This window comes from Coffea eugenioides, chromosome 6, assembly GCF_003713205.1.
Source record: "Coffea eugenioides isolate CCC68of chromosome 6, Ceug_1.0, whole genome shotgun sequence".
NCBI classification, from domain to species: domain Eukaryota; kingdom Viridiplantae; phylum Streptophyta; class Magnoliopsida; order Gentianales; family Rubiaceae; genus Coffea; species Coffea eugenioides.
Genome location: NC_040040.1, coordinates 17,518,877 through 17,532,060, shown reverse-complemented (window position 1 = coordinate 17,532,060; position 13,184 = coordinate 17,518,877). Strand labels below are relative to the sequence as shown.

Here is a 13,184-nt window from a genome sequence, read left to right as displayed (position 1 = left end):
TAATAAATGAGTCAAGTCAGCAGCAGTCAGCTGCAACCTATAAAGGCGACCACTGGCCAGGTCAAGAACAAATAGTTTGTACAAGTCAAAGTCTCAGCACTCAATTTTCAATCTCATTCATATGCAAAAACAGGTGAAATTTCAATACAAGTTACAAGAAAACAAGCCAATCAATTAAGAAGCCAACATCCAATCTGCTAGAATCTGACTTTTCCCCCCCTCTAATCAATGCAAATTTCATTGCAAAAACTGCTAGTACCATTCTAGCCTTCCAGACAACTACAGCTGCCATTTCTGTTCAGTATTAAACAAGTGCAGCCTCCATTTCATGACCAATTCATACCTTCCCTGCATCTTCATTCTTGAAAAATAGAGTATATCCAAACCATACCCATATATACAAAAACAAATAGTTGAAGAACCAAGTTGATTTACATTAGCTTTTTTTTTCTTTAATCAGGGAGGGGTTGATGGCTGCTGAACCAACCTTTTCTCAGAATCTTGACAGCAGAAACAGAGGAGGAACTGAGCCCAAGAGGAAACTCTGGAGGAAGAGGTCAATCAGGTTGGCAAGAAGATCTTACTTGAGGCAATCTTCAAAATCATCAAGGTCCCAATTCGAATGGCTCCCGGTTGATGAATCCAGGGGGACTTCAAGCCGGCGCCAACCAAGTCTAGTTGCATTATCAGATTCATCACCAAATTATGTTAAGGTCACCTGCTTACTCCTTGATATTTTTTTTTCAGCTAGTTGGAAACATCATACTAAAAAGGTGTAAAATTTGAGGTTTAGAGTCTTTGGTTAAAAGCCTTGATTTTGATGACAGAAAACAGTGTTCACTAAATTAGGGCTAGGTATCATCTTCTTTATTTGCTAAGCATCAATAAATTAGGGACGATTCCAAATTGGACTGGAGATTGCATACAATAAATGGTGAAAAAGGGAATTTCAAAAGATTAATTTGCTCACTTTCTTGTTCTTCTTTTGGGGCAGGAAGGAAGCGAGTATGATGATGTGAATTCAGTGGTTTCTTCATCCTGTGGCTGTGGGTGGTCAGACAGAGTTGCATATCCCTCTATTACCATGTCTGATGATGCAGCAGTCCCTCGACATCAATGTTCCTCAGAAGTATCAGATGCATCACCATTATCTTTGAAGGCAACAAGATATCAAGCAAGTCACCATGATTCTGAATCTAGCTATGATAGCAGTGAACATAGTAAAAGTTCGCATTATACACCATTAAAGACTAATTCTTCTGGTCAGAAATCTTTGCAGACTTTGACAAGGTCATCTAGCAAAAAGGCCGTGAAGGTTCTGTTCAAGAAAAGCAGTTTTAAACCCAAGAGGACTCCACTGAAGCATTCTCACATTTTGGAGGATTCGAGTGTAGAAAGAGCAACGTGTTCTTCCACGATAAAAGACTCGAGGTTCCCTGAGCATGTGGAGCTTGAGCCAGGACAAACAGAATCGGAAAGGATTTCATTTGTAAAAGTTTGTCCATACCATCATTGCTCTTTAAATGGGCATTGCCATGAGCCTGAGCCTCCAATTCCAAAGAAGCCATTTTTACGCAGAAAAAGCCAATCATCAATTCCACAGAGGAGTGCCAGTCCAAGTACTGGAAAGAAGGGTTCTGGGGAAAAGAAGAAAGGTGCTAAGAAACAACCAAGAGCTCAGTTTTTGAAAGGAGCAAATGCGGCTGTTGAAGATTCAAACCTCATTGAGATAGCTCTTAATGGAACATCACATCCAGAAAAGGGTAATCAGGAGAGTCTTGAGAAACTCCAAAATTCTTCCACACAGGAGGAAGACGTTCCAGAAACCTATTTTGAACTGAAGGAAAGGAGTTCTGGAAGCTACCAAGAAAGAAAAGAGGAGGATAAATGGAATAATCTAGCTCTGGGTGTTGTATCAGAAGAAGGTCATGAAACTACCACAAGTAAGTGTGGTAGAGAACCTAATAATGTCACCCTTGATGGTGATAATGATAATTTTTCTCGGACCTCTCCATTAAAATATACCGGTATGCCACATGACCAGGTCAGCATCAGCGGTGATTGTGACTCAGACAGCAAATCAAGTGAAAATAATGCATCCTGCAATATCACACGGAACTTATTTTCAAGTAAGATAAATGAAGAAACAAGCAGAAATCAGGAGCCAACCAGGGTAGTTGTCTCTAAATCTGCTCCAGCTGGAGATTCAGAAGGTAAGGAACAGGTTTCAACCATAGATTCTGAACCAGCAGTTTCTTCAGGTGTGCACAAAGGCCAGATTGGCAAGGGGAGAAAGATGAGCATGTGGCATCTGATTCACAAACATGTATCCGGTCTAGATGGAGATGGTGGAACCAGGCCACTTCAGGGTGCTGATGAGGGAAGGAAAATTGAAGAAGCTGATAAGGACACTGCTAAGAAAAGTTCTGATGTTGGGTCAGACTTTTCTGATTCAGATGTTCGCACTTACAATCAGGACGAAGAGAATCAAGACATTGAAATCCGCAAGCTTTATGCCGTAAAGCTAGTACGGGAAGCAATTGAGAAGATTCTCCTTCCAGAAGTTCAGGACCAATTATCTGAAAATCAATCAGTTACAAGTGATATTGTTGAAGACCAAGAACTTTCAGAAAGAAATCAACAAGGTATCTACTAATCTCTCTTGTCTTTATGCTTTTCACTTTTCCCCCTTCTTCTTCTGCTCCTTCCTTCATGCACATCCCTTCTTTATCTTCTTTAAGGTTGCTTGTATCTAAGTCTCAACTTGTACAGGTCCTGATGAAGGCTGCCATAGTCGGAACCACACTGACAGTGAAAATATACCAGCTGATCGAGTACCACAAGATCAGGTTGATGATAGCACCAGTCAACAAGAGATAAAGAAATCAGAAGCAAATTCGGGGAAGAAATCAGATAAGAAATCACCGAGCAACTGGAGTAATCTGAAAAAATGGATTCTTCTTCAAAGGTTCACCAAAGAGTTGGAGAAGGTGAGGAAACTCAACCTCAGAAAACCGTGGCAACTGCAGTTGGAGACGGACTCTGGAGCAGAAAAAATTTCTTTGAGGCGCCAGACAGCTGATGATAAAAAAAGGACAGAGGAGTGGATGCTTGACTATGCACTGCAGCAGGTGGTCAGTCAACTCGCTCCAACTCAGAAGAGGAAAGTGTCACTGCTTGTAAAAGCATTCGAAACTGTAGTTCCCCCTCAAGAAGAGCGCACTGTTCAGGTGATATATCCTCTGCTCCAACATGATACTGATGAATATGCATGCATGTTTTAGAATTCCGAAATAAAACATACATATCTATATTTGATGTGGAGGGTGCAAAATTACAGGCTCGGGATGATGCCACTTCCAGACGGGATGGTTCTGGAAACAGCTCAGATCATGTGGAACATTTTGAAACAAATAACCATCAGTTGCCTGCGGTTGATGCCGCAGACATCTCTACAGATACCTACTTGAAGTCGGACAACCTCAAAAGCTCCTCTTCCAATGATGCGCCTCTGAATGAATCTCAGAGAGTTATTAATGTTGAAGAATTCTCTTCTTTGAAAAGTGAAGATTTTGCTGGTGGTTTTGAATTCAAGATTAAGAATGAGAAGAAAGATGATTTAAGTGGTCTTGCAGGTGAGCGGTCTCACTCAATCCAGAGTGAAACTTGCGATGTTGGTAGGAAGCCAATAGCAACTGAGAACATTTTACCAGCTTCGGATGAGGACACTGCTGACAGTTTCAGAGCACCTGAGCTAGAAAACAGTACAAACACGGAGCCAGAAAATGTAGATTCACGGGGGTTACATAATTATACAACTATCAGGCCAAACTCTCTAGTTGTTTCAAAGTTTCCACCACTGGATTCTGCATGCAATTACACGGAGAATGAGGCAGGTCAATCACAGTTGGACAAACAAAACTATCTTAGCATGTGGCACTCAGTTTGTCAGCATGTGGTATCAAGTGTTGCCAACAAGGTTGGTATCGAGCTGCTGGGGGAAGAAGATGAAGAAGCAGAAGATGCAAGCAAGGTTTCAGGCATTGAAACTCCTGCCTCTCGTAAAGGCACTCCTAAAGGAATTCACGGCATGGCCAATGAAATTGATGTAGCAAGCTATCACCGAGCTGAATTCAGCAGAAGTCAAGTGCTTAAACTTGTAAAAGAGGCTATTCAAGAGATCCTTAGTCCAGAAATTCAGGATGATTCTTCTGACACACACTCAGTTTCAAGTGAGATTATTCCAGATAAGGAGCTTTCGGATAAAGATAGTAGTGAAGGTGCTAAACAAAGTTCCACTGGTCTCACAGAGCAAAATGCAAGAGAAATTGACAGGAGTGAAGAGGGCATTTCATTAGATGGAGGAAAAGGGTCAAACAATAATGCTAATACTGAAGAAGACTGCCGGATAGCAGTGTCTCTGGAGAAAAGCAAATCTGATCCACCCAAGGCAAAGAACTGGAGCAAGCTAAAAAAGCTAATACTTCTGAAGAGATCAATCAAGGCAATGGAAAAAGCCAGGAACCTGAAGTTGAAACCACCACAGCAGCTGCCGCTGCCATCAGATGTAGAACCTGAAAAAGTTGATTTAAGGCATCAAATGATAGATGAGAGGAGGAAAGCGGAGCAGTGGATGCTTGATTATGCAGTTCAGCATATTGTCACTAAACTAACACCAGCCCGGAAGAAAAGAGTGGCAATGCTGGTCGAAGCTTTTGAAGCAGTAGTTCCACTGCCTGATACGTAAAATCAACAGAATTGCCATCGTTGATGAAACACTAATTTTTCATAAACAGGTAAGAACATGGAGCATTGTAGTTAAGGATACATGAAAATAAACCTATGAATATTGATGCTTTAAACCACTAGTATGAAATTATTTTCTGCCAACACTTGTAGAAGCCAGTATATCTTCAGGAAAATGAATCACTTCTCTGCCAATAATATCGACATCTTTCCTTCAGATCATAACATGGTACAAACCTTTGAACTGCAATTAGTCAGTTATTTAGTGAAATGTGCAGAAAAAGCAGTTCGATTTGGAACGGCAACCTAAATCAGAATTTGATTAACGAATGTTATTGCAGATTGTGTGGAGGGACCATCTTCCAAAGTTCAAGCTACATGGAACGAGACGTAGTTCGTCTTTCCCAAGCACACGTCTTTGCAGCAGCTTGATACAAGTTAGCCTTCAAAGATCATAATTTTGTAAAAGGGTGTATAGCTTATTTTCACATTCTTTTTGTGTAGACTACACTGTAGGATGGTGATGAACTATCTTTTGTAAGATTATTCTAGTGGTTGTATTACCATTACACAAAGCTCATAAATAATTCTTTTGTACCTGTATTCTTTTGGAGTCAACATTGAAGTAAATAATGATGGTTGTATCGTACCCATGTTGTTATTATTGTTTCATTACTAGGATACTAGCTTAAGAAATATTGGAGAAGGATAGGTGCAGCCTGAAAATAGTTGCCAGTAGCTGGGAAAACTATACTAGTTGAGTAGTTGGTTTTCAGGAACACTGATTTGTATCCACAATCACCAAGTGGCGGCGAAAAGAAGCAAGAAAATTGGCAACAGATCGAAGAACATTTTCTTGAAGTTTAGCCACATTGATGGAATTCACAGACAGCAGCGATCTTGCAAAGAGAAAGAAATTGATCATCTGGGAAGATCTCTTTTACAAGGACTATAAAACGATTAAAGAAAAGGCCCTGAAAAACTAAACTTCAGGTACAGAATGGTAGTTGTTGTTGTATAATGCCCATTCAAAGCCAGTCTTTGATAGCCTCCAAAACAGTGATAAACGCAGGCTACAAATGTTTAGCAAAGCAGACATGGAATGTTACAAATATTTCTTATTGGAGACAAATATATGCACAGACAAATTCTTGAATTGGCAAAGTCTTGAATCGATTGGCGTAGATAGACACATAATACTAACAAAAACAAAACCTAAGTGGTCCATTCTGTGCATTTTATATACATTTCTCCACCGCATCTGTCAGAACATAGGATACCAATAGATAATACCAAAAAATTACAAGTTCTTGGAATTTGCCAATTAAGTCAAGCCTATGATGGAGAGTCATGGGTTTTCACCGACAAATCATAGGAATGTAAAATGGTTCCTCAAATTTTTTGGTCTTCAAATTAAAAAAAAAAAAAAAAAGCTTATTGAGTTGCAGAAGAAGTTAGGAAACTCTGCAAATATGCAACTCCTACTTGCCAGACTACTTCTAGATTTTATTCTTGAAAATTTAGCCCTTAAAAAGCCCTCAACTTTCATTGTACCAGAATCAGTTAATCTGCAAACTGCTCCTCAAGATTGCATATATGGCTTCACAATCATGAGCCAATTAGTTGAATTGACGAGAAACCTAAACAATCCACTCTGTAGATTAGATTGATCAATTTGGAAAATTAACTACAAAAGAAAGTCCCTTGTCAAATAAATATGCAGCTACACACTGCTCCTAAAATAAAAAATCTCTTTAAGAACATGAAATAAAATAGTAGCACTGAGGTAATTCTTGGAAAAGTGAAATTTGACAAATTTAACAACATCCCCAAAGTAATGGCATACCTAAATTGTAAATCTACACCACCTGAATGAACCCCCTGAGATTATAGGGAAAATTAACTGTCACCATCCTTGCTGATTCTGGCTAATCACAAGTTATTAATTCGAAAAGAATTTTCTGACTTTGATTTGCTTATGACAAGAAAGCAAAAGGGAAAAAAGAGAAAACCAAGTCTCAAATTATTCTAATTTGAAGTTTTGTTTTAGATTTTAGATCGTGACAGTTTGACCTATGAATCTACTTCATGTTTTGATTTGCTCAAATTACGCAATAATTTAATTTGACTGGACATGTTGGGTTTGTTTACACTCTAACTAGAGCCCATCTGCACCAGGTAACAATTATCATGGGGCTTAAGTTTTTAAGAGAATTAAGCTCAATCAAGAAGATGTTCAAATGCAAGGGGAAAAATATCAATGTGAATATATACTTGAATGTTTGACAAAAAAAAAAAAAAAGAATATACACTTGAATGATAAATTGTGTGTTACCATTAGTGCAATCTTTATTCAAATTCCCTTATTTGTTATCTATGATAAATAATCTTTATTTTCCATACTAAAAAAAGAATTTAAAATCCTATTTGGATGTACTTTGTAATCTAATAATTCTCTGCTTTCAATCCAAGGGGGCAAAAAATAAAGGCAACACTAGTTAAGATACAACTCAGGTATCACATTTTTAGAAAAAGTAAAATTAATTAAGGAAGGGATAGAAATACAAGAGAGTGCAATAATTATTAAAGTGATCGTTCGCATGCTAGATTACATGTGATTTAGGTGCGGTAATAAGTGCCCATTAGATTCGATTAAAAAAAAAGGTTTTTTTTCTTGTGATTTAGGTGTGCTAATGATTTCCCATTAGATACGATTAAAAAAGGATTTTTCTAACGGATGCTCTATACGCACTCATTAATACACTCACATTCCACCCAATCTATCATGCATATACACACACATTACCAATTACTACTACTTTCTCTTGCATTTATATATTTTTCCGAATTAAATCTCTTGCATTTATATGATTTTCCTAATTAATCTTATATTTTCTAAAAATTTTACACTTGAAATATATCTTAACGAGTGTCCCGTTATACAAACCGTTGGAAAAAACGCAAAGGAAAAATGGAATTCTAGAGTATTCAGTACCAGCAAATTTGATCTTCAAAGTTTCAAACTATAGAACACCAACGCCCAAACCACCACCATGCACAGTGGTCATATGTCAGAGAAAGAGGAAATATATATAGAATATTCGGGTTTCTCTGTGCGGCATATTTCTTTTCAAAGTCCAAAACCAAAATCAACCTCGTTATATTGAATTTTTGACCAACCTTTCTCATTCTTTTCTAGAAAATTTGAAAAAACAACCACAGATCCGCGGCCTTTCCAACCCAAAAAACGTAGAGCCCAAGTTAGTCATTGTACTGGGACAAATTCCAACGCACATCAGGATTTGATGATCTCGTTCTATAAATACACAAAAGATTCATGCATAAATTTTGACTAGAAAATTTCAATTTCTAAAATAAAATCTTTCATTCTACATCTATATTTCTTTCCACAGATTATTCTTTCTCTAGCAAAAACCTCAATGGCTGACCTTCTGCAGTACTACTTTTTTCCCACTGATTTCTACTACCCTAGACCTCAGCCGGTTAATACTACTAGCCAAAAGCAGCAGGCGCAACAAGAATTAACAGTGCCTGCATCCCTCCAACCTCAGAAGCAGCAAGACTCCATAGATATTCATGATCAAGATCATAGCCATCAGATTCTTGAAAATCAAGAAAAGCCCTTCAATGGATTAGCTCTTCGTTGTAACAGTAGTAGGCTGGTTCTTAAAGGGTCAGGAGGAACAGCAGCAGCAGCACCTAATTTCTCAACCATTTACGAGCTGCGAAAACCAGACAAGGATCTTATCAGGGCTGTGATGTTCGAGGACTATGGATTTTGAAGCTATACTAATCTTTCAAGGATTCTTTTGTTTTTAAGATTTTTTTTGGTTTTGTCATTGTATTGGACCTTACTGCCTTGTATACTAATTTACGAGTCCTTGTGTACAGGTTTTCTGCTGCTGCTTTGACTATTAATGTTCTTTTTACGTTGTAACTTCTATGTTGATGAGTTGATCATATGTTTCCAACATTGCAATGCTAGTTTCTTTTGATTATTTGATTAATCAAATGTTGAAGCAAATACATCATTATTTTGGGGTCTGATCAATAGGATTGCATTTGAGTTGAGGGATTTGACTAAAGAAGTATTTGAATTCAGAAATTACCAATTGACTGTTAATTAATTGACTCTTCTTCTGGTCAACGGAGGCCATTAGACATTGTCGTGTTCAACCGATTAGTTTCCAGAACACCATACAACAAATGATAAAAAGGAAAAAGAAGAAAATTGATAGAAAACCATGTGGACAAGAGAAAATTAGCCAATCCAGAAGGATTCCCAACCCTTAAAAGGCCCAGGCTCCCCGTTCTACAGCATTTTTTTTTTTTATCTTTCTGAGTTTCTAAAGACTGCCTTGTTTGGAGTTGGAGTTTAGTGAGAAAAAGAGTTCAAGAAATCCAAATCCTATGTAGAGGTTAATAGCTTTTAATTGGAACATTCTGTTTTTTGGTAATTACAGAACGCATATATGCAGTTAATGTGTAAAGATAATGCGCTGAAATGTATGAAGTTGACTTGTCTAAATGATGCTTATTCTAATCTATTTTCTTGACTTTCTATTCTAGAAGAAGTTTTGCTGCGTGTTTCAAGAAATCAAACTTTCAGCACAATAACACCAAAAAAATTCTTATCTCTGATTTGTTTAAAAAAATCTGATCAGCCATAGTAGGTTCTTCTTTTATGTATGACACCATAAACAAAAACAGAAATCATTTCTGTTTGATATATATACTTTCTTTGCCTAAAATCCATGAAGTAGGGTTAGCCGTGTCCCTTGGTTTTAGCGTGTCTTAACAATTTTTCAGCCTTTGATCGTAAATTAAATTTCTAATTTTGAGCCACCAGTAACAAGGAAAATATTGACAAGGATTAAAGCTAAGCAAATCTTTCATTTGTTATTTCCTCCTGGAACAGAAAAGATTAAACTAACGTGCAGAATTAGTGGTTCCTGTGCGTCAACTATATATCAAGCTTGCAATTATTCCACAAGGTTGTAAGGTTGTTAACTGGAAGATCAAAGCAGAATATTCTTGTTTACAACGATTAAACCATAAAACTATTAAAACCCTCTACATAATCTGTACCGTTTGTTTTTACATATGATCAATTAATTGCAGCTTCAGGTTAAATCCATGCCATTTCTCTGTCTTTTTATACACTCCATTTCTCTATAAATATATGTGAAGGAAAATGCATTTTGTGGTTCCATGTGATATCATGTGATTGAAGCTTCTCTTAATTCAATGGCTGGCCTTCAATACAAATTTTTCCCTACAGATTTCTACTTTCCTCCTCAACTGTCAAGTAGTACTGGTACTACTGGAAGTTGCAGCCATCCGAATCTTGTTCCTGCTATACAACCTTGAAAAGGGCTGATGCTAGTGATCTTAAACTGCTGCCCAAGTTAGTGGTTGGCCACAAGAAGAAGAAGAAAGCTCTGAAGGCAATTTCTTCCTCTTCTCTATCTCCCCATGAGTACTGCTATTTACTGTAAAAGGAAATAGGTCATCCTAGTGACTAATGGCAAAGCTATGACCTATGGCCACTTGAGGCAGTATTGTACATCTAAAATGATGTCATTATTATGCAAAGAGAGTTATGAGTGAAGATTATGTTTTTATTATGTGCTTTTGTATTGTAATTGTACTGAAATCATTTCTTATTCAAGTAGCAATCAGTTTTGTGATTTAATAACATTTGTACCATATGAGAGATATCTAAAAAATAATAATAATTGTTTAGGGAGGTAACGTGAGGGAAATGAGAAATTCTCATTATATACGAGGGCAATGTTAAAGGAAAAGTTTTTTTTTTTTTTTCAAAAATGAGGGAGGGCAATTATAAGAAAAAAAATATTTTCAAAATTTTGAGACTAGTCTTTAAATTTTGTAAAGATGGGGGAGGGCAATTGCCCAACCTCAACACTCTGTGGCTCTGCCACTGCTAGTGATGATATGGATTCTGGCTGAATTTTTGCTGCTCATTCTTCACTATGATGGTAGACACAACATAGTTGGATGGACTAGACAAATGTTGTGGAAGGAGTTAATAAATATTGGGCAGATATGTTGCAATTTATATGCATTTTGGAAGGAGTTAATACATCAAAATTACGAAACCATTACCCCTAATTATAATCCGGCCATTCTCTGTTCTTCATCTTCCCTTCTCATCAAAATCTTGAAATAATTTAGTAACAGGTTCCTTCACTTCTAATGTATGCTCAAGTTAGAATCAAGGCAAGTGCGATATACAATTCTTGTATTCATTTCATGCTCTTTTTTTTTTTTCTATATTATCTTGTCGTACATATGAATTTTATTTATTTTTTATGTGTCAAATTCATGAACTCTGTTTTGTACGTCAACCCTTGTCCTCCAAATACTTCTGTAGACTCGATCTACAAGCCCACCTAGGAACCGAGTGGTGCATAATTTGCTCAGCAACTGCTTTTGTTCAATCCAAAACGCAACCTAGAAGTACAAAATTTTTCGGAACTGTGCATCAAGCATGGTAAATAGTACAATATCTGAACACAATAGTTTACAGCGTTTTAGCCCGCGTACGTTTACATTGAAAGAGTACTAGTTTCTTTTCTTTTTTTTTTTAATTAAAAGAAGAGAGAGATATAAAAGTTTTGGGGTAATGATTTTTGGGGGGAGGGGGTGGGTGCATTTGAGTTGAATTGGATTCAAGTAGTGTGAGTTAAAATAACCGAATTCGAGCTCGTCGAGCATTTAGAAGTCGAATTTGAGTTTAAGCTCAATGCACCTTATTTGGTCTCAAACTCAAACTCTTGAACCTATTCGAGTCTAATCGAGCTCATCTAATAAAAATTAATAGTTTATATATAATTTAAACAAAGGATATAATTGACATTTTACACTAATAAATATAAAAAATTAAAAAACATATACATTGAAAGTTGAATTGGGCTCGTCGAGCCTATGAGTTTAGAAATATAATATTCAAACTTGACTCATTTGTATTGTCAAGCCATTCAAACTTAGACTTGAGTTTGATCTATACCGAACTCGAGTCAAGTAATTGACCAAGCTACTCGAGAATCGAAGTTAAGTAATTGGAGAGGTGATTGCCTTTTTTTTGATCTAATTGTCCGTCTCCCAATGGGATTCTGGCTGCATAAGGGATCATATTTTCTTGTGCCGGACCAGCCCAATATCGGAACATCCAAAATTTTGACAAACCTTGTAGCCCAATTACTCAGCAACGCTCTTTCATATTTCTTGCCTAATTACATTTTTTTTTTTGGCAGAATTTGGATTTTGAAATTTTAGGACTAAGCACTACCAAATGACCTTGACTTCAGGAATGATGTATTGTGCAACTCCAGATTACGAGGCAAGATAACTCTTTTCTTTTGGATCCCTGAGGTTCAATTTACATAGCAAGTACTGCAATTGCATGGCCATGCAATTCCCCTTGTAAGGTTTAGAAAGTCTCTTTGAACCCAAACAAAAGCAATTTTTTTCTGAACAAAACGAATTTTGTCACACGAGCTTTGAGAAAATGTTAGGGTCCGTTTGGTTCATGGACTGAATGAGATGGCATAACTCATTCTCGAATTATTAATCCTAGGTTGAGTCATCTCTGGATAAATAATTCAAGTTATCTAGTGTTTGGTTGGTTCTCGGTTGGATAGGATATGTTGGAAAATAATCATATCTTGTGTTTGGTTGGAGATTGGATGAGAAAGAATTACTATTTTAATGACCAAAGCATCCCTTAATTTGTAGATTTTTTAAATAAAATAAATTAATATTTTATAAAATATAAATAAAATAATTTAATATTATTTAATAAAATAATCTAATATATACTTTAATATTTATAAATTTTATTAAAATAGAGTAGTTTAGAACTTTATAATTAAAAAGTAAATCAAGGGTTTTGATATATAAAAATTCGCATTCATTCAAACTTAGCCCATTCGGGCCCTTAAAAATAGATTTTGACCAAGGTTTTGAACCAAAATTTGAAATTCAATTAAATAATGGGCCAAGTTTTGGCTAAATTAAGGTTAAATCGATTAAAACATAACTCATTTAAAAGCTTTCAATGAGCCGAACTCAGGCTAATATAGAAGATTTTTCTTTGGATCGAGTTTAAGTTTATTGAAATCCTTATTCACAAAGTCTAATTGATAAGATTATATATTTATATAAATTTCGTTTAGAAAATAAGGTTAGTAAGGGTAATTTAGTCCAAGGGCAATATAGTCCTTCTATTATGATTTATGATGTTAGTATGGCAAATTAGTCAAAAATTTTAAATCAATTAATAGGGGTAAGTCAAAATTTTTAAAATAATGAATAGGGGCAAATTAGTCAAAAATTTTAATAGAATTAGTAAGGGCTAGTTGGTCTGTTTATTATGATATTATTATGTGAGA

At 36.3% G+C, this 13,184-nt stretch overlaps 1 protein-coding gene across 1 annotated transcript; it reads left to right on the top strand.

Annotated features, from left to right (window-relative positions):
* LOC113775484 (calmodulin binding protein PICBP) lies at positions 1 to 5,399 on the top strand. The gene is made up of 5 exons (XM_027320384.1): positions 1 to 713; positions 995 to 2,645; positions 2,773 to 3,230; positions 3,341 to 4,796; positions 5,088 to 5,399. Exons 1-4 carry the CDS (start codon positions 471 to 473, stop codon positions 4,745 to 4,747), a joined length of 3,759 nt encoding a protein of 1,252 aa, XP_027176185.1. The 5' UTR covers positions 1 to 470; the 3' UTR covers positions 4,748 to 4,796; positions 5,088 to 5,399.
* Positions 5,400 to 13,184: the final 7,785 nt, after the last annotated feature.

Bases quoted from the DNA above. Each gene is read 5' to 3' on its own strand.
- LOC113775484 (XM_027320384.1), top strand. From the start codon at position 471: ATGGCTGCTGAACCAACCTTTTCTCAGAATCTTGACAGCAGAAACAGA. The intron at 714-994 runs GTCACCTGCTTA...CTTTTGGGGCAG, and splicing joins CATCACCAAATTATGTTAAG to GAAGGAAGCGAGTATGATGA. The intron at 2,646-2,772 runs GTATCTACTAAT...CAACTTGTACAG, and splicing joins TTCAGAAAGAAATCAACAAG to GTCCTGATGAAGGCTGCCAT.